The 22,842-nt window shown below is 34.2% G+C and overlaps 1 protein-coding gene across 17 annotated transcripts in view; it reads right to left on the bottom strand.

Moving 5' to 3' along the window:
- BAZ2B (bromodomain adjacent to zinc finger domain 2B) overlaps positions 1-22,842 on the bottom strand; it is a 379,971-nt gene that overhangs the window by 124,788 nt on the left and 232,341 nt on the right. For all 17 annotated transcript variants that reach the window (XM_059927946.1, XM_059927937.1, XM_059927948.1 and 14 more), the window contains one exon: positions 2,995-3,141. In XM_059927946.1, the coding sequence (XP_059783929.1) occupies positions 2,995-3,139 (145 nt within the window). In that variant the 5' untranslated portion in view covers positions 3,140-3,141. The remainder of the gene's footprint in view (positions 1-2,994; positions 3,142-22,842) is intronic.

Below are 22,842 nucleotides of genomic sequence, written 5' to 3' on the forward strand. Positions count from 1 at the left end.
TTAAGTTTTTTGTTCAACATCTGTGGTTTTCCTTGGCTAACACTTTTATACTTTTTAGAGTCTATCTTTTAATATTTTAGTTAATTGTTTTGTTTATTGTGCCAACATATTTATTGAAAGCTGTCCAAAATTATTGTTTAGAAGTAGGCAAGTTATTTTTTAAAAATCATACTTTAAAGGGAAAAGAAATATAACTCTTCTAAGACCGACAAGACCCACTATATGCAGAGAGCCTTAGATTAATCAATCTTTATTGCAGTGTTATTTTCTATCCAAGTTACTGTAATAAAATTAAAGGTGTGTTGTGAGAGACAGTCCTCCAAGGTCCCTGCATGTTGTTGCTGGGTATGCCAAGAATGCAAGGTCTTGACCACTCTTTAAAACTGGGCCATTTCTCAGGATTGCAGTGAGCAACCTTGATGGATGAGGTGACATTTCCTTCCAGACAAAGAGCGGCTTTGCTTTCATTTACTATAAAAGCAGCGGGTTGCCTAAGCCGTGACACAACCCCACTATATGCATAAGATTCAACTGGGCCCCTCCGTGTTGCCCCTGTGGGACTTGGGAGACATGGGGAGCCAATGCCAACATGATGTTTATGCTATTTGCTATGCTATAGTAATAAAATCTCTGACCTAGGAGTCTCACGTCTTCTACCAGCATCATAATAGTAACAGTAGGTATGTATACTTCCAGACCCTGACAAGGTGTTGATTCAAAAGAAATTAGTTGATCGTTCAAAGTTCAAAAGTAGGCTTGAATTAAATCCTTTGTAACTCAGAGGAATTCCTACAGAAATATCATTAATGAAGATGACAGAGAAAGGCCAATTAAAATAACTGTTTAAAACAAAAGAATGTCCTCAAAGGGACCATTAAAGAACTGGTGAGGTTTTGACATTTTACAGATGAAAATTCTTTTTTGTTGTTTCTATACATCAAAAACATTGAGGAGATTCAAATTGTTTAAAATAAAGAGGCTAGGCCCATTATCACTCTATAATTTTACTTTTAAAAGGAGAAAATTACAGACAATGACTAGGCCAAAAACAATGAATCAAATAAGAGAAGACAGGAAAATATGATAAACTGAATTATGCAGGACAACTAAGCATTCTCCATGCATTGTAAGGCTCTACTTTAAACATAAACCACAACAGTGCGAATGTTAAAAACAAAAAATCATTTTCTTAGAAAGTGAAAAAAACTCATGCTGTAGGTACTAAAGGTATAATGTGTTAATAAGTGATATATTTTGGAATAAACATAGAAATAAACTATAGTTTCATTCAATTTAAGTATCTCCACATAAAAACTCAACCACCTATTTTACTTGCAAATAAATGATGAAAACTAATTCCTTTCTAGATAAGGAAATTTCTGATGTTATTCAGCAACCAAGCATACCCCACCCTTCTGCAACTCTCAACTACCACTAACAAAAAATAGCGCCCAACATGTGACTACTCAGAATCATAAGCAATTCAAATGTCACTAATTCAGAAAACTAAGTGAGAAATAGGTGGTAGCAAAGGGTCCAGAAAACTCAAGGCTCTGTACTCAAGGACTGAAAGCTTCAACATTAAAAAAAAAGGACATTTCCCTAGAAATATTATATATTTTAAATACAAATTCACAAGTAAATACAAAGTAAGACAGCAGATGGGAGGAACACAATGAAAGGAGCTGACACAAACGAAAGGAGAAGAATTATAAAAAGCACGAAAGAATAATTACAAAAGTACAGCTGTGTGCAATCATTTAGACAAAGAAACTTAAGGTAAAATGCCAACCATGGTATCACTATTTTTGAACACAGCATATCATCAAAGGCATTCATCATTTTATATATAGCCATCATTTTATACACAAGGGAAACGTGGATGAAGTTGTTAAATGAATGCCTCAACCAAGATTGTATAAGGTGAGGGAGAACAGGAATTTTATTTATTTATTTTTTAAATGTAATGGTATTTTATTTTAGTTATTTTATAATCACTAAGAAAATGTTAGAAAATTGTTCTGATAAAATGACAAAATGACATCCTTGTCATTCCATTGATTGGAAAAAAATCAGAATAATTCAATAAATATATATTTGACAATTTGCTAGGGTATTTCATCAGCAAATATTCCATATTTATGTATTTCATTTACCCAAAATTATAAATCTAATTTTGAAAAAGTAAAATATCATTTAGTTCTAATGCTTATACATATGAAATAATCTATAAGATAAAATATATTTAAGATTAAAAATCTTCCTAGTGATAAAGGAATAAGTTAATCAAGTTTAGGTTAAAAAAAAAAAAAAAAGAATGTATTCTACCAAATATCCAAACATGTGTTTGGGCAAAAAGTGATTTTGAGGGGTAAATAAAAATACCTTCCACATAAAACTAAAATTGAGGATATTTTCACTACTGAAATAAAGTTCCCTTTTTAGCAGTATAAACTTCATTCATGTTTAAGAAAAATTTGTCAAATATCTTAAAATATTTTTCAAAATATTTAAAACTTTAAAAATATTTTCCATCAGGTAAATGATATGCCTTAGTATACATCTTGTGAACTAAGGATAGCTGGGGTTTGGTGAAGGTCATTTCGAATACTGGAAGCAAATTTAGGGCAAAGGGTCCATGGCATTGGGACCTTATCTTACCATCAAGGATTCCTTTATATTTCTTCACTCCCTCATGGGCCTATTGTTTTAAAAGAGTTTGCATGTATTAATTTATTAATTAAAATGGTCAAAGGAAGATATTAAGATGAACTCTCAAAGCTTCTAAAAATCATAGAAAACATGGAATAAGCAGTGTTACTCCAGTGTGTTGATAAAATACAGAAAAAGCAGAGACTAAATGTTTAACCTAGCCACTGTTCAACAGATCAACAGAGGTAATGAGAACATTTTATTCAGAGTTCAATAAAACATTATGAATGCAAATTAGTAAAAGGATGGCATTCTAAAATTGAGCTAATAAAGGGTATTCACCACATGGGTTGATTGTAGAGCTAAGTGAAGCAGCTCCAGTGGAAAGGCCGCCTTTTGAAACTGATGAAGCCACAGAAGGTATAGAAGATGAAGTTGGTGTAGCAGAGGAGGCTGTTGAGGATGGTAACCGTTCTCCAGACTCCATATCTGTGGGAGGGAGACAAATGTTAATTTACAGTATTAAATAGTGGAATTAAGCAAAAGAATGAAACATATTTAAAATAAGTCAAACTTTTAGGAATACTTTTTTAAAATATGAAATAAGTTTAGAAATACATGTTCTTCAGAGAGATAAAATATGAAATAAATAAAAATAATATAATTTAAAATACCAGTTTATGAAATTTAATGTTAAGTATACCAAATCTTCTAATAGACTTGCAGAATAATCTTATATAGAAAAATAATAATAGTCATTTGAATACAGTAACTTCATACAACTGTGTGTTGCCATAACTTTAGGAAAATTAGCATATTAACTTCTTATTCTTCTTAAATCACCTCATGATCTATTCACTTACATCATAATACCCATATTATCTTAATGAATCAAGAAGATACTACCACATTTGAGTGAACTGTAACCCTGTCTTCTAAATCCAGATAGCAATATAGTTGTAGGTCTTAAACATCCATGAATCTGACCTGGTAATCCCCAATACAGTGAGTCCCCCCACAAAAAGACAAATACATTTTAGAGTTTATACTAGAGTCTAGTCTGAACTATGGTCTCAAAATGGCTTTAGTATGATCCATTTATAATGACTTAACCACCTCTAAGCATCTTTATTAATTTGCTTAGCTATTTTGGGTACAACCTTACATTGGTCTTATTGTAATAGTTTATGTTGATATTAAAAATCTAGAATGGAAATGGATGAAGGAGTCAAAAGGTACAAATTTCCCATTATAAAACAAGTAAGTCATAGGATGTAATGGGCCGCATGGTGACTATTGTTAATAATACTTTATTGTACATTTGAAAGTTGCTAAGAGAGTAGATCTTAAAAGTTTTCATCACAAGGAAAAAAATTTGTAACTGTGTGGTAATGGATATTAACTTTTTGTGGTGTTCATTTCACAATACATACAAATATCAAATCATTATGTTGTACACCTGAAACTAATATAATGTTATATGTCAATTATATCTCAATAAATTTAAAAAATCTAGAATAGGTTATGGTCATTTTAATATTCTACATACACTAATACCACAATTAAGCAAGGAAATTGTAAAGCTCACAGTTGCTTTAAGGAGTACACATATATAGGAAGAGACAAAAAAATACACTACGCACCCATAAATGAACTTATGATCAACCACAAGTAAACTTTCATCATTCAAATAATCTAATCACAAAAAGATTTTTGCATGCAATTCTATAGCCAATTCACATAATTACTATATGTTTTCTAAGAAAAATAATTTGATTTCATTTAAAAATATTGGCCAATTAACACATGAAAAGATGCTCATCATTGTTAATTATTAGAGAAATGTATATAAAAACTACAATGAGGTACTACCTCATGCCAGTCAGAATGGCCATCATTAAAAAGTCTACAAATAACAAATGCTGGAGAGGGTGTGGATAAAAGGGAACCCTCCCCTACACTGTTGGTGGGAATGTAAATTGGTGCAGCCACTATGGAAAACAGTATGGAGATTCCTCAGAAAACTAAAAACAGAACTACCATGATCCAGCAATCCCACTCCTGGGCATATATCTGGACAAAATTATAATTCAAAACGATACATGCACCCCTATGTTCATAGCAGCACTATTTACGATAGCCAAGACATGGAAACAACCTAAATGTCTATTGACAGATGAATGGATAAAGAAGATGTGGTATACATATACAATGGAATATTACTCAGCCATAAAAAAGAATGAAATAATGCCATTTGCAGCAACATGGATGGACCTAGAGATTATCATACTAAGTGAAGTAAGTCAGAAAGAGAAAGATAAATACCATATGATATCCCTTATACGTAGAATCTAAGATATGACACACATGAACTTTTCTATGAAACAGAAACAGACAGAGATAAAGAACAGACTTGTGGTTGCAGGGTGTGGGGGAGCGGGAGGGATGAGTTGGGAGTTTGCGATTAGGAGATGCAAACTATTACACATATAATGGATAAACAACAAGGTCCTACTGTATAGCACAGGGAACTATATTCAATATCCTGTAATAAACAATAATGGAAAGGAGTATGAAATAGAATATATATACATGTATAACTGAATCACTTTGCTGTATAGCAGAAATTAACACAACATTGCAAATCAACTATACTTCAATAAAATAAATTTTTAAAAATAAAGTAAAATATTGGTCAATTAAAATAATGCAAGATTAATGTTTAAATAATTGAGAATCCATATGGTATGTAGATGATTTTTCTAAGATAGATACATATGGAAAAGGTAATCTCAGGTTGACACAATAGCATCATTAATAGGGCAGTTTCAATGAGTTTTCCAATCACATACAATTCAAAAACTTCTCTTCATATTCTGCCATTGCTGTCAATCACCTCCAAAGATAATGAACTGCTCTAACGAGTATGCCCATAATCTTAAAGAATTTTTCTTTCTCTTTATCAGCATTCAATATGGAGAGGAATAGTTGATACTGATGGCTACATGGAACTAATGCTTAAAAGGCAGATTTTGGGTCATCAAACAGTTACTTTTAAGCTTTGAGACACATGGCTGTCTGACAGCAAGGTCCATGGCTGACAACTTCCTCTATAAACTATCTTCACCAGCAAGTCTCATTTCACTAAGTACAAAACACATATATTTACAAAAAAAAAAAACAAAAACCCAAAACATAGATCGAGTTTACAGGAAAAGGCTGTTTTAAAAAATTTAGAGCTGGTAACCTTACTGTCTCAAAGATTTCTAAAATGTACTATTTAAATGTATTTTGGGGGCTTCTCAATGATTTTATTTTTCATTTTGTTAATTAAAAATTTTTTTAAATTGATGTAAAATTGACCTACAACACCGTGTGAATTCTAGGTGCATGACATAGTGATTCAATATTTCTATACATTACAAAATGATCACCATGATAAGTCAGTTACCATCTGTCACCATACAAAGATATTACAATATTATTGACTATATTCCCCATGCTGTACATTTCATTCTTGTGACTCATTTATTTTGTAACTGGAAGTTGGTAAATGTATTATTTTTTTTTTAAATAATGAAAGGGTTTTTTAAAAAAAAAATTTGCCTTTGTACTCCACAGCAAAAGTAATTTGGGACATAATATAGATAAGCACTTTAGCTGAGTACCTGGCATATAAAAGCTCAATGAATGAAAGTCATTGCTTTTTATAGGATAATAGGTTATGAGCTCTAGGTATATTTCTTTCTGTTGATATAAATTCACCCAAGACTAAAACAAGGAATACCCAGAAGGCATAATGAGCAGTCTCTACATATTGCTCACTGGAGATTACTCTTCCTGGAAATATTTATTAAAATAAAAAATATACATGTACTTGGATCTACCAATCTACTTTTAAGACTCTATTCTATAGAAATAAAGCACCAATAGTTCCTTTATTATAACACTGTTTAAAGGTAAAATAAAATTGAAACCTGGAAGTACAAAAGAGTAGAACTAGAGCTAGTAGTATGAGGTTGGGGGCCTTTTTCAGTTTCAGTAAAAGTGCAGTTTTCTCATTTATTCTTGTTGTTCTTGCTGTTCATTTAAGTGGGAAAAGTTTACCTCTTTTTTAAAAAACATGCTTATGCAGCCATTTTCCTTAGAAGTTCTATTATATACATTATTCATATATTCTTTTATTTCAACTATTTTAATCTTAGATACATATTTCCAGCCAGTATTCCTCTCATACATAAAGTACTTTTTTCTTACACTGGCCTTAAGTTAAAACTTTTTTTCTCATGTTTTAATAGGTATTTCTTAGTTACAGTAACTCAAAATTTGGTCAACTATTCCATGTTCATCTTATAGATATCTTTCTTTTCATTTTAAAGAAATGTAACAAATCCACTCTAGCCTTTGCTACTCTAGAATGAAGATTGTTTTATGCTTGCATTAACAAGGATTGGCTTTTCAAGTTTTTCTTTTTAAGTTAAATATTATTGAATTCAGATTTTATTTACTATTGTTCCCTGCTAAGCTTAACTCTGGAAAGAATCCTAGCCACCAACTTGAAAGTTAAAAGGTAGGAAGGCAATGCCTTTGTTACAGTGAATAATTCACAAAACAATCATTGGCTTGCCATATTGTAAGAACTATTCAAAGGAGAAAGTTTAAAATACATGTGCACCAAAGGATGCTAAAAGCAGTAGGTGAAAGTCTGAGTACAAACAAGGGATTTGCATAGTCTCAAAGTATCCCCTTTAAGATATTTACTAATTAAAAAGGGCAAAAGAGTAACACCACAGTGGAGAAACTATATCACCAACAATAAAACATATTGATATCATGTATCCTCTGATGCGCTCAGTAGAGCATATCACCTCTGTGGTATCCTTCCCAATAACATATAACCTCCATGAAATCATGAGAAAACACCAGACAAACCCAAACTGAGAGACCATATACAAAATAATTGACTAGTATTCATCAAGTATCAAGGTCATGAAAGAAAAGGAAAGACTGAGGAACTGCCATAGGTTGAAGACTAAGGAGATACAACAACTAAATAATGTGGGATCAGATTGGATTTTGGAACAGAAGAAGGACATTAATGGAAAAACTGGTAAAATTCATAAAAGATATGTAGTTTATGGTTAATAGTATTGTACCAATGTAAATTTTCTGATTTTTTAATTTTAATAATTGTACTATGGTTATATAAATTAATAACATTAGGGAAAGCTGGGTAAAAAATATAGGTGAATACTACGTATTTGCTTTTTAACTGTTTTTAAAGTCTAAAATTATTTCAAAATAAAAAGTAAAGAAAAGAAAAAACAAAGTCTGGCATACAGTAAGCACTTAAAAAAATATATATATATACATGCATTGGGATTGAAGAGTGTAAACTTAGACCTTGAAGAAATGAAGATAGAGATTACATTGTATCAGCAAGACACTTGATAATAGATGTTATCTGGGTTTAAAAACTATATCTGAACCTTGTTAGCTATGACCTTATAAATTATATAATTTCAGTGAACTTCCAGTTTCCTCATGAGTAGTATGAAGGTATAACTGGGAAAATTAAATGAGATAATGCATATAAAGTTCTGAATACCTAGCATTCAATAATTGTCAGCAATTGTTTTTTATAAGTGAATGTCTGTGCATATAATTATCCATGGGTATGTGTGGCAGTAAAAGGTATTTTTAGATTATTCATTTCAAGTAAATATTTGAGTCACATCTATTTATAGGTTGTATGTATATGCATAGCATGTTTGACATTTTTTACCCAGATAAGTTATGATAAGAATTTAAAATAGGGAGATTGGGATTGACACATATACACTACTGATACTATGTATAAAATAGACAACTGATGGAAACATACTGTATAGCACAGTGAACTCTAATGCACTGTGGTGTCCTAAATGGGAGGGAAATCCAAAAGGAAGGGGATATATGTATATGTATGGCTGATTCATTTTGCTGTGCACTAGAAGTTAACATTGTAAAGCAACTATACTCAAATAAAAATTAAAAAGGAAAGAATTTAAAATAAATGCCTCGGGACTTCCCTGGTGGTGCAGTGGTTAAGAATCCGTCTGCCAATGCAGGGACATGGATTCGATCCCTGGTCCGAGAAGAACCCACATGCCGCAGAGCAACTAAGCCCATGTGTCACAACTACTGAGCCCGCACTCTAGAGCCCGCGAGCCATAACTACTGAGCCCGCGTGCCACAACTACTGAAGCCCATGCACCTACAGCCCGTGCTCCGCAACAAGAGAAGCCACCGCAATGAGAAGCCCGGGCACCGCAACAAAGAGTAGGCCCCGCTCACCGCAACTAGAGAAAAGCCCCAGCAACGAAGACCCAATGCAGCCAAAAGATAAATAAATAAAATAAAATATTAAAAAAAAATTTTTTTTTAAATGCCTCACAATTGTATAAGTACAAATGGCAAGGTGTTTTACCTCAAAACTTTCCAAAAAACCTGGAGCACAAATATAAATGAAAATTAACATATTAATTTTCAGCTGAAATAATTTACTCTGTGATCACGAGTTACTATTCATCATTCAAGCATACTACATAAAAGTTGGCAGAAATCCATTTATTCAAACCATCTTAGAAAAATACATTCATTAAAATAAAAATAGGGACTTCCCTGGTGGCGCAGTGGTCGAGAATCCGCCTGCCAATGCAGGGGACACGGGTTCGAGCCCTGGTCTGGGAAGATCCCACATGCCGCGGAGCAGCTGGGCCCGTGAGCCACAATTACTGAGCCTGCGCGTCTGGAGCCTGTGCTCCGCAACAAGAGAGGCCGCGATAGTGAGAGGCCTGCGCACCGCGATGAAGAGTGGCCCCCGCTTGCCACAACTAAAGAAAGCCCTCGCACAGAAACGAAGACCCAACACAGCCATAAATAAATAAATAAAAATTAAAAAATAAAAAAAAAGTCACTCTTTTAAAAATAAATAAATAAATAAATAAATAAAAATAGTATCCAAGAACCACCTATTCCCAGATTTCGGTTCTGGCCAAAGCATCCAGATCTGATACTTACACTCCTGTAATAGTCTCTCATTCTGACTCTGTGTGTTAAGAATATCACCTTCATCGCACGTTCCAAACAAACACCATCCAACCAATTCTTTGTGGCCAAAACCAGCCCAGACACAAGATAAAAATGAACAGACTGTAAGAACATGATCCCAACCACAACACGCTCACCTATGGGAGAATATCAATTAGTAGGTATGTCTTTTAGCTTAAGGCCATTCATGAGAGGATATTTTCTAATGTATAACTTCAGAATTTTCTTATTTACAAAGCTAATCAGGTAGGGTAAAGATTACTACAACTGAAAATTAACATATAACACTACAGTAAAAAAAGTTGTTGATGTGAATGGGTGAAAAATGTGCGATGATGAAGGGATTCTAAATGATTTGATCCATTAGAGATCTTTCCCATGGTCTGAAGCAGTAGTTCTTAACCAGAGGTGATGCTGTAATACCCCCTCATCTACTAGGAAACATTTGACAATGTCTGGGAATAGCTTTGATTGTCATAACTGAGAAGGTGCTACTGGTATCACGTAGAAAGAGTCCAGGCAGGGATGGTGCTAAACATCCTACAATTCACAGGACATTCCCACACAGAGATAATTACCTGGCCCAGAATGTTAGTAGTGCTAAGGTTGAGAAATTCTGATCTAAGAAATTCTGATCTAAAGTATCAAAAACTGTATTACTTGGAATTCAATCAACCAAAACTTTCTGTTAAGTAGAAGTTCTTTATAATTATTATAAGAAGATATTTCAAGCTGATTTATTGCCACTGCAATAAATGATAAAATTATATTCAACCTATCTTTATCAGCATACCGCCAGAGTTTATTATTTTACATTTTGTCCTAATTGTTTAAAACTGATCATGTATAATATATAATTAATGCACATCATAATGTTCACGCACACTGGGTAACATGAATTTACTGTATTTTACTGAGATGATATTTACCTATAACAATTCTGAGAACAGACAAAAATCAGAATTACCACAAACAACTTCTTCCCTGCATGATGATTTTATATACGCCAAAAAAATTCAATGATCAGTTGTTAATGATAATACTAATCAAATTCACACATATCAAATGTTCCTTTTTCTGTAAACATAGAGCTTATGAATACTGACAGCTGCTAGGTGTAAACCTGAACAGGTGCAAATAGGGACGGGCAAGACAAGTTGGCTCCAAAACATAAACAAGATCAGCTGCCCTCTGTTTCACCTGCATGAATCCTTTAAAAGTATAGCTATAGAACAGACTGAAGATTCAGAAAGTAAATATATAAATAGACAGATATTTCTCCTGCAAGGAGTTTTCTTAGAATGTCTTTATCTTTGCTAACAATACCAAAGGTTCTCTGTGGGAGCTCAAAGCACAAAAGTAGATTTGGTAAATTCTCACTTTTCCTTACAATATAACCTCACGTGAAAAACAATAATTGGGAAGAATATCAGGAGACAGTCACTATGCTGCTTCTTTTGCTTTAGCAGGATCACTAACAGTAGAGCTTTATAAATCAATTATTTTCTCAAAGTTCTGACAAAGGCTTTTATATAACTATTTTAAAAATAACTTACAGGAAACTGAACATTTGGATAAACAATACTTCAAAATATTACGTAGCAAAACAAAAACAAAAAACAAGCAACAAACAAAAATTTTTCTGTTAAAGGATTTAGAGAAATAGGAGATGAGGCAGAAATACCTTATTAGACAATGAACAAAATTATTTTCTGAATATTTTTGAAGGAAAATGATTCTATTTATAACATTTTTATTTACCTACATTTTCAGAAATAGTTATTTCAACTCATTAAGTATAATATATTGTGGTTTAAAATAAGAATATATGAAAGGGATCAATTTCCTTTGCTGCTAGACACATTTTTAACTACTACGGTAAACAGTCAAGCAATTACATCCCCAAACAAAAGTGGGCTGGCAATCAGGTGCTCTGGTTGCAGCCTGAGAGCTGGAGTAAGTCTCTGACAATACCTCTACATAATAGTTTCCTTATCAGAAAAATGATGGGATTGAATTAAACTAGCCCTCAAATCCATATCAATTTGATGAAAAAGAACAAAACAAAACAACAACCAAAAACCTTCACATTGCATTAACATATTTAACAATTTAATTCCTCATTTCCCTTATCCTCCCTACCACTTGCCTTCGTTCTATCTGCAAATGTATGTCATTCTAAATTACAGATTCCTGTTAAATCTTTAAAGATTTACTCTTATTTTATTATACCTCAAGAGACTTGATGATGAGAAAATTAGCCAAGAGTAAAGCACTGATTTTCATACTGCTCAGTAAATATCTACTCAGGGAGTAAACTTTTCCATCCAAAGGATTAAGTATTCCTTTGCAATGAGCTATCTGTGAGGAAGAGGTTATCCTAAGATATAAGAAAAGATATAAAAGAATATTAAAGAAATATTTGAACAAGATTTAACATATACAGATCAACTAAACTGTAGGTAGAGTCTGTGAATTTAAATACTGATGAGAATTAACAATTTCTAAAAAGGATAGAAATGTTAGAAGGATCAAAAGAGAGACAATGTCTGATTAATTGATCCTTTCACCTACAAATGCAAGGGGTCCCAAAGAACAAGCAAAAAGACCCAAATCTTTGCTTAACTAAGACACACAATTACAATTAACTGAAATTTCTAAGACATTTCTGGATAGTAACTGAGGCAGATAAGTAACAGATTGAAAAAATAAAACAGGGTAACAAACCGAAATCAAGTAACTCTATGTAAAATAGCTACATATACTGAGAAGTCAAGGAAAGAAAGATGCCAAGTACTACATGACTTATAAACTAGAATAAAAACTCCCTTTCAATGGAGAGGAAGCAGAGCTAACCTAACAGGGAAAACAGCACGCTTCTTAAAGAACAAAATGAGCCTAAAAGTTTATGAACACCAATGCAGAAATATTTTTATCCTGGTCACCTTAACTCTATCTAATATTATCACTCTCCTGTTCAAAAGTCTTCAATTTATCCATATCACACATATGGGTAAAGATATACGTGAAGAATATTTATTACAACATATTAACAGCAAAGACTTTTAAAAACAAAAAATTCCATCAGTAAGAAACTGTTAAATTATGGTACTATGCAGCTGTTACCAAAGAATGAAGTAGATGTAGACTAGCTAATCTGCTGAATGAAAAGAGTAAAGTGAGAAAGAATAGAAATAGCAAGATCTCACGTGTGAAAAGGAAAAAAAAGGGATATATTCTCATGAATGTATGCCCAGAATATTTCTGGAAAAATATATAAGACACTGGCAACTGTGTTTCCTTCTAGGTAAAGAGACTACGGAATTAATCTAGGATGCGAGAATTCTTTTTCACTATATATCTTTTTCTTTTTTTTTAACCACTTGAACGATTTACAATGTGCTAGTATTAATGACAGTTAAACTAATTTTTAAAAAAGATTTCTACAGGTTTGTTACTGCAAGAAATTATCTTTCAGAATGTTGTGCAGAAGTCCCAGTTCAAGATGGTGACATAAGAAAATCCCAAACTCACCTCCTCCCACAGCCACACTGAGCCTACCGCTATATATGGAAGAATTTCCTTTCAAAAAAACCTAAAGTCTGGGTGAATGATGACTACACATTGGGCAAACAAGAAGAAAAACACATCAAGGAGGGTAGGAGAGGCTGGGATGCAACCCCAACCATAAACCCCACCATTGGTGCAGCAACCCACAATGCAGAAGGAACTCAAAACCTGGAGCTTCTTCCTGAGGAGCTGAGGGTTCAAAACCCACATCGGGCATCCCATACGCTTGAGACATGATCCCCTAAAAAAATCTAACTTTGAAAACCAGTAGGGCTCCTGTCTTGAGACCCACAAGACTGTAGAGATCTGAGAAAGCCCTCTGAAAGAACTCACATGCTCAGACTCCGGGGCCCAGCTAAGAGGCCGTGTATGGTGTCCAGACTTAAAAAATGAAGGAGGCTCTCACCTGAGGGGCAGACACCTAGTTTAACACACACATCTAGGAGAGTGCTGGAACACTCACCAGGGATGCAAGCTGCATCTTCGCATTTTCCCTTTGCTGTGCTCCAGAGCACCAGTATCTCCAGGAAGGTGCCCCAATGTTGGTGGGTGTCATCTAGGGGACACCTCTACCTCACCTGGTTCTGGTGGCCAGTAGGGCTTATGCTTGTGGGTCCCACAGGACTATAACCCATGAAGAAAGAGTTCTTAAATAGCTACCACCTCTAGGGCACAGCAAGAGACAACAGACCCAGGAGCTCAGTCTTTCTCTGAAGGCCTATTAGCTAATCATCATGCCTGTGGACTGAGGGGCAGGCTTCTAAATAAACACACATCTGGGGGCTGACTGTAATCCTTTCCAGACACCTCAGAGGGCAGGGCTTATCTTCGTGTTTACCCTCTGCCATGCTTCACAATGTCAGTGTCTCCTGGAGGGGAACATTACAAATGTCTGATGCCCTGGATTTTATGTCTGGTGGCCTAGTTTTTGCAGCTATCACCCAGGGAACACCCTTTATCACCTGGCTCTGGTGGCTGGGGGGAGGAGGTGAACATGTGTGTGGGGGAGGTTGCATTCTTGCAGCCTATGGGACTGTGGCAGAGACGTTTCTGGACAGGCTACCATCCCCATGGCACTATGCAGACAGTGAACTGAGGCACACCCCCCAGTCTTTCTGTAAGAAGGCCTCTTTGCTTGTCCTGAAACTCTGGCCTGAGGGGCAGACTTCAGGTCTGGCACATATTTAGTGGCCTACAGACCTGCTCTCAAGGAATGTAAGCTGTGGATACCATCTTGGCACTCTCCCACTGCCTTACTCCAGCTTGCTGGTAAAACCCAGAAAAGAGCTTATATACTCATCTGGAGGTCTGACTTTTGTGATTGCTGCCCAGGAGACACCTCCAGATCACCTGGCTCTAGTGGCAAGCAGGGCTTATATTTGTTCTCCCACAGGACTGTATATATTTGCATACTTATAAAAGCGGATGTCTGAGGGTCTAGGTGCTGAGATCCTCCCCTTTAGGACAGTGACAGATCTTAGAACATTCTCAACTGCTGGGAGCTATTAAAAATAGGCTATTTGGACAAGCACAAAGGTTGGAGAGAAAACCAAGAGCTGAGGCAGTGTTGAATAACAAAGTTCATCTCATACTAGAGGCCCCTCCTTCAAGAATGGGAGAGGTGGTTGTTTCACCTACTATATAGAAACCAACACAGAGGGTCAAGCAAAATGAAGAAACTAAGGAATATGTCCCAAATGAAAGAATAAGATAAAACCTGAGAGGGAAAAAAGGATAAAATCAGAGATAAGTAATGCATGTGATGAAGAGTTTAAAGTAATAGTCATACTGATACTCACTGAACTGGGGAGAAGAATTAACTCAGTGAGAACTTCAACAAAGAGATGGAAAATATAAGAAAGTGCCAAACAGAAGTCACGGAGCTGAAGAATACAAGAACTGAAATGAAATATACACAGGGTGGGGGTGTGGGGGGAGGAGGTGCAACAGTAGACTAGATGAAGCAGAAGAAAGAATCAATCAACTTGAAGACAAGCCTGTGAAACTCACCCAATCAAAGCAGCAAAACAAACAACAAAACAAAAAGAAAAACAATGAAGATAGCTTAAGGGACTTATAGGACAACATCAAATGGACTAACACTCACATGATATGAATCCCAGGAGGATAAGAGGGAGAGAAAACTTATTTGAAGAAATAACGGCTGAAAAATTCCTAACCTGGGAAAGGAACAGATATCCATATCCAGGAAGTAAAGAGAGTTCCAAATAAGAGGAACCTAAAGAGACCCACACCAAGATACTTTATAACTAAATATTAAAAGTTAAAGACAAGGAGAGAATATTAAAAGCATCAAGAGAAAAACAATTTCATGAACAAGGGAACTGCCATAAGACTATAAGGAGATTTTTCAGCAGAAACTTTGCAGGCCAGAAAGGAGTGACAGGATATATTCAAAGTGCTGAAAGGAAAAAAATTTCCAACCAAGCACACTCTATCTCACAGAGTTATCATTCAGAAGTGAAAGAGAGATAAAGTTTTCCAGATAAGAAAAAGCTAAAGGAGTTAAAACTGCCTTATAAGAAATGTTAAAGACACTTCTCTAAGCTGAAAAAAATTAGTAACAAGAAAACATTTGAAAGAATAAATCTCACTGGAAAGGTAAATATATAATAAAGGTAGTGGATGAATCACTTATAAAGCAAGTATGAAGGTTAAAAGACAAAAGTAGTAAAAAAAAAAAAAAAACTATGATTATAATAATTAGTTAAGGGATACACAAGATAAAATTATGTAAAACAGCACACCAAAAACATAAAATATAGGTGAGGGAGGGAGAGTAATAATGTTGAGCTCTACAATGAAATCAAACAAGTTGTTATCAACTTTAAAACAGATTGTTATGGATATGAGTTGTTTTATGTAAGCCGCATGGTAACCACAAAGCAAAAAGCTATAGTAACTACACAAGGGGAAAAGAGAAAGGAATATAAGCATACCACAAAAAAGTAATCAAAACACAAAGGAAAAGAGCAAGAGAAGAAGAAAGGAACAGAGAGGAACAACAAAAACAGCCAGAAAGCAATTAACAAAATGGCAACAAGCACATATCTATCAATAATTACTTTAAATGTAAATGGGCTGAATTCCCCAATCAAAAGATGTAGAGTGGCTGAATGGATTTAAAAACAAAACAAAACAAAAAACCCACCTATCTATATGCTGCCTACCAGAGACTCACTTAAGACGTTGGGACACACACAGACTGAAAGTAAAGGGATAGAAAAAGATATTCCATGCAAACAGAAACCAAAAGAAAGCTAGAGTAGCTCTGCTATACTTATATCAGACAAAATAAACTTTAAAACAAAGACTGAAATAAGAGACAAAGAAGGATGTTATATAATAATAAAAGGGGCAAGCCAACAAGAAGATTTAATATTTGTAAATATATATGCACACAACATACCAGCACCTAAATATATAAAGCAAATATAAAAAGACCTAAAGGGAGAAATACAAAGCAATACTATAATAGTAAGGGACTTTAATACCCACTTACATCAATGGATAGATCATCTGGAAAGAAAATCAATAAGGAGATACTGGCCTTAAATGACACATTAAACCAGACGGACTTAACAAATATTTATAGAACATTCATTCAAAAGCAACAGGATATGCATTCTTGTTAAATGCACGTGGAACATTCTCCAGGATAGATCATATGTTAGAACACAAAATAAGTCTAAATAAATTTAAGAAGATTGAAACCATGTCACACAACTTTTCCAACCAGAATGGCATGAAACTAGAAATTAACTAATTACACAAGGAAAACTTGAAAATTCACAAGTAGGTGGAGATTAAAAAATATGCTACTGAACAACCATGGGTCAAAGGAGAAATCAAAAAATATCTGAGACAAATGAAAGTAGAAATGTAACACACCAAAATTTATGGGATGCAGCAAAAGCAGTTCTAAAAGGGAGGTTCACAGTGATAAATGCCTGTTTCAATAAACCAGAAAAGTCCCAAATAAATAACCTAACTTTATACCTGATGGACCCAGAATAAGAAGAACAAACAAAGCCCAAAGTTAGAAGGGAGGAAATAAAAAAAGATTAAAGCAGAAATAAATGAAATAGAGAGTAAACAGACAAGAGCAAAGATCAATCAAAGTAAGAGCTGGTTCTTTAAAAAGATAAACAAGATGGGGAGTTCTCTGGCAATCCAGTGGTTAGGACTCTGTGCCTCTACTGCAGGAGGCCCAGGTTCGATCCCTGGTCAGGGAATTAAGATCCCGCAAGCCGTGCACGTGACCAAAATAAAATAAAATAAAATAAACAAAATGGACTGACCAAGAAAAAAGAGAGAAGACTCAAATAAATAAAATAGAAATGAAAGAGGAGACACTACAACTAATACCAAAGAAATACGAAAGACCATAAGAGACTACTACAAAGAATCAAACACCAACAAACTGAAGAACCTAGAAGAAATGGATAAATTCCTATAAACATGCAGCCTACCAAGACTGAATTATGATGAAATAGAAAATCGAACAGACCAATTACTAGCAAGGAGATTGAATGAGTAATCAAAACTCTTCCAAAAAGCAAAGGTCCAGTACCAGACAGCTTTACTGGTAAATTTTATAAAACATTCAAAGAAGAATTAACACCAATCCTTCTCAAACTCCTCCAAACAATAGAAGAGGAGGGAACTCTTGCAAACTCACTTTCCAAGGCCAGCATTACCCTGATACCAAAAGCAGACAAGAATCACCACAAGAAAAAAAATTATAACCCAGTAACTCTGATGAACATAGATGTGAAAATCCTCAACAAAATATTAGCAAACTGAATTTTAAAATACACTGGAAGGATCATACACCATGATCAGGTGGCATTTATTCCAGGAATGCAAGGCTGGCTCAACATCAGCACATCAGTCAATGTGATACAACACATTAACAAAATGAAAGATAAAAATCATATGATCATATCACTTGATGCAGAAAAAGCATTTGACAAAATTCAACATCCATTTATGATAAAAACTCATCAAAATGGGTATAGAAGGAACATAACCTCAACATAACAAAGGCCATAATGATAAGCCCACAGCTAACATCATACTCAATGGTGAAAAGCTGAAAGCTTTTCCTCTAAGATCAGGAACAAAACAAGGATGCCCACTCTTACTGCTTTTATTCAACATAGTGTACTGAAAGTCTAACCACAGCAATGAGATAAGAAAAAGAAGTAAAAGTAATCCAAATTGGAAAGGAAGACGTAAAACTGTCAGTATTTGCAGATGATATAATACTACATAGAGAGAAACCTAAAGATTCTATCAAAAAACTATTAGAACTAATAAATAAATTCAGTGAAGTTGCAGGATACAAAATCAATACACAAAAATTTGTTGCGCTTCTATAATCTAATAACAAACTATCTGAACTAGAAGTTTAAGGAAACATTCCATTTACGAGTGTATCTAAAAGCATAAAATACCTAGGAATAAATTTAACCAAGGAGGTGAAAGACCTGTATACTAAAAACTATAAGATATTACAGAAAGAAATTAAAGAGTACACAAAAAAATGGAAAGATATTCTGTGCTCATGAGTTGGAAGACTCAATATTGTTAAAATGTCCCTACTACCCAAAGCAACCTACAAACTCAATGCAATCCCTATCAAAATTCCAATGGCATTTTTCACAGAAGCAGAACAAACAATCGTAAAATTTGTATGGAACCGCATAAGACCCTGAATAGCCACAGCAATCTTGAGAAAGAATAAAAAAGCTGGAGGCATCATGCTACCTAATTTCAAACTTTATTACAAAGCTATAGTAATTAAAAGAACATTGTATTAGCCTAAAAAGTAGACACATAGACCAATGGAACAGAATTGAGCCCAGCAATAGACCCATACATATTATGGTCAACTAATTTATGACAATGGAGCCAAGAATATACTATGAGCAATCCTACTTCTGGGTACTTATACTAAGAAAATGAAAACACTAACTTGAAAAGACATATGGAACCCCATGTTCACTGCGGTGCCATTTACAATACCCAAGATATGGGATAATCCTAAGTGTCCACTGATGGATGAATGCATAAAGAAATATTGTGATAAATAAAGATATAATGGAATGTTATTCAGCCATAAGAAAAATGAAATCTTGCCATTTGTAACACCATGGATAAACCTTGAGGGCATTATGCTAAGTGAAATAAGTCAGAGAAAGACAAATACTGTATGATCTCTCTTATATGTGAAATCTCAAAAACAAAACAAAACCAAGCTCACAGATACAGAAAACAGATTGGTGGTTTCCGGAGGTAGGGGGTGGAAGAGGGGTGGGAGAAATGGGTAAAGCAGGTCAAAAGGTTAAAAGAAGTAAGGGGTCAGACATGATAAGGGGTCAAGAACATGTACATAACTGCGGGGAGTAAGAATGGAAGAGTGTACCCTCATGAGTGCAAGCCTCAGCAAAGATTTCAGCTCTTGTGAGTATATGAAGTTAGGTTACAGGCCTGGAACATTGAAAAAAAAATTTTTTTTAATTGTATTTCATTCTTTTACAACAAGGGTCCTGTTAACACTTTCATTTTAAACACAGGACTATAGGATTTCTATTGTACCTGATCAATTTTTACAACACAGAATTACTCATTTGATTTATGACACAATATACAAGCAATAGCCTCAGAATAACAATACCAAAATTATAATAATACAAGAATATGTTCACTGAAAACACAGTAATTTTGGTCCTCAGAATATAGTCCACTAGGGACATATAGTCAAATTACAATATTTAAGTCACCTTAAATAGTTCTCCTCTGTGTGGTTATACCTCTAACTAGATTTTAAAAATCAAGTCTTTTCATTAGATTTCATTCCAATTTTTATGGACATCATTCAACTAGACAAGCAATTCTGATGAACCAAAGACCAATGTATCAAAAGCAATGTCTAAATCTGCACAGTCCAATATGGTAGCCATTAGCCAACCACACGCAGATAATTAATCTTAATTAAATGAAATAAAATGTAAAAGTCACACTAGCTATATTTCAAGTGCTCAACAGATATCACATTATCATTACAGAAAGTTCTGTTGTATAGCACTTGTCTAAATGATACTCTTCCCTCAGACACTGAAACCTTGCTTAGTGAGGTAGCCTGCTTCATACTGAGTAACTACAGCTGTTAAAACTGTCAAAGCATGAATTGGCAGCCTTAGGGCAGATACTACCTTATTAAAGTTTTCTAGAGGAAGGTTGATGGACAAGAAGTTATCTGGGTCAGCAGTTACCTCCATGAAGAAATTGAAACTATTATCATGCTGTTGTGGTTTGTTTACAGAGTACATTACCAAAATATTGAAAATATCGTTAAAATCACTTGGAGATTATTTAAAATGGAGCTGAGTTATTTGTAAACTATTCACTTAAAAACTTGAACTATTCACCTAGAAGGTAACTTCAAATAACTCTCTTGTTACATCTTGCATTACTTCTTAAATGTTTCCATTAAAATATCCCTAACACAATTGTGACATCAATTATACAAAGTTTAACCATTTATGAAAACATTCTATGTTCAGCCTTTCAGACAGCACTTATTAAACCATGAAGGGTTTTATTCTATCTGCAACATTGTAGGTCCAATTATTATTTGCAGAAGAGGTGATACACATACACCTGCTAAAAGTTCTCCATGTGTTTAGTTAGAGACAGAATTTAACAGAAAAAAAAAAAAAAAAAAAAAGTGGCCTCATAGAACAGGAGCAGATACAGGATTTCTTTGCCTGGGTTTTCCCTTGCCCCTCCACTGATGCTGATGACACTCTGTATAGGTAGGATCTTTCAAGAGTTGGAAAAGAAGCTAAAGACTTGGTGAACTACTACTCTTTACACTAGAACCTATATCAGAATTTCAGAAGAACCCACTACTCCAGTGAGAGAAGATAAATAATACACAGGAAACACTGGCTACCAACCCTAAAATTTTAAGTCATTCCTATTTACTGAATTCTTTAGTCCCAGTTGCAGCCATATTTTTAAAACTGTGGGTCATAACCCATCAAAGGGTCATGAAATCCACATAGTAGGGTCATAAAAAATGAAATATTCTGGGTTGCTGTCAAAGAAGCTTGAAAAACGCTGATCTATGTGGCTTCCCAGTAATGTACAGTTTTTACAGGCAAACACAGAAGGATTTTACAATCCCTAGTCATACTAGATGCTATACTGGAATGATTACCACTACATATATACTCTTGTGTGTGTTTGTGTGTATACTACTACACTAGCAGAATTCATGCTTTTTGTAAACAGTCCATTAATGTGAGAGTGGTTATACAAAATTCTTAGAATTCCTTTAGGACCCAGGGACCTATACTGTTAATTTTCCAGCCTATGACAAAGAAATATGGGGCATTATATTTGCTGGGCACCTGGGATGCCACCTAAATACTAGTCTTCTACTCTGCACACTCAGCTAATTAAGGATAGATCAAAGTTCTTTCACCCAGATGCTATAAGTGACATCAATTATACAAAGTTTAACCATTTATGAAAACATTCTATGTTCAACCTTTCAGACAACACTTATTAAACTATGAAGGATGCTAGGTGTTTGGGATATAACAAATAAGTCAATTAGGTTAAGTAGTCTACTTCAAGGTTTTATAGTCTAATAGGTTGAAGCAATGGTGGAAATCTAATCAAGGCTAAGTTAAACAGATTCTTACTTGCAAGAAATTGAGCTATGTGACTGTCTCAGTGATACCAGGTATTGAAAGATGGTATAGACTTAGGAGTTGGGGTAGTCTTTTGGGGGGCCATATGTGTAGATGAGCAAACAGTCAAGTAGGAAAATAAGTCAGATATGCAGTGGAAAGATATCACATTTATTCTTTATTTTGTTAACGATTAGGTATATCTATATTAAAAGCTACACATTTTCTCATATTCAGGAAAATAAAAAAACATTTAGTATGAAAAAGTAAAATGCTTCTGAAAATAAACTGCCATCCTAGAATCCAATTCTAAGTACAGATTTATAATTGTTTTATTATATACAGGATATTTATATACTTTTAATTATTCTCTAAGGATTACATTTATGGTTCATCTATACTTGTAAATTTTAATATCTACAGAGACCACATGGCAGTATCTCATATTACAGTAAAGTAGGAGAAAGAGATGAGTATCCAAAACTATATATAAATTTTAATCAAAGAAGAAACACATTTAAAAAATTAATACTACTGAAGTTAAAGACAATGAGAAATTTGAGAATTCTAGTAAAGTTTCAAGGAAAAATTATTTTACATGAAGGATACATTCTCTCTCTGCCTCTTATAGCCGGTCTATTGCTAATTCATTTAACAACTATTATTGATCATCTACTACAAAATTATATAATGGCTTAGTTGCTAGAATATAAAGATGAATGTCATAATCTTTCCCTTATAAAAGTTCATCATCAAATAATTTTCATTTCACACTGTTCTCACCATAATTAAATCCAAA

Source organism: Balaenoptera ricei, chromosome 7 (genome assembly GCF_028023285.1).
Source record: "Balaenoptera ricei isolate mBalRic1 chromosome 7, mBalRic1.hap2, whole genome shotgun sequence".
NCBI classification, from domain to species: Eukaryota; Metazoa; Chordata; class Mammalia; order Artiodactyla; family Balaenopteridae; genus Balaenoptera; species Balaenoptera ricei.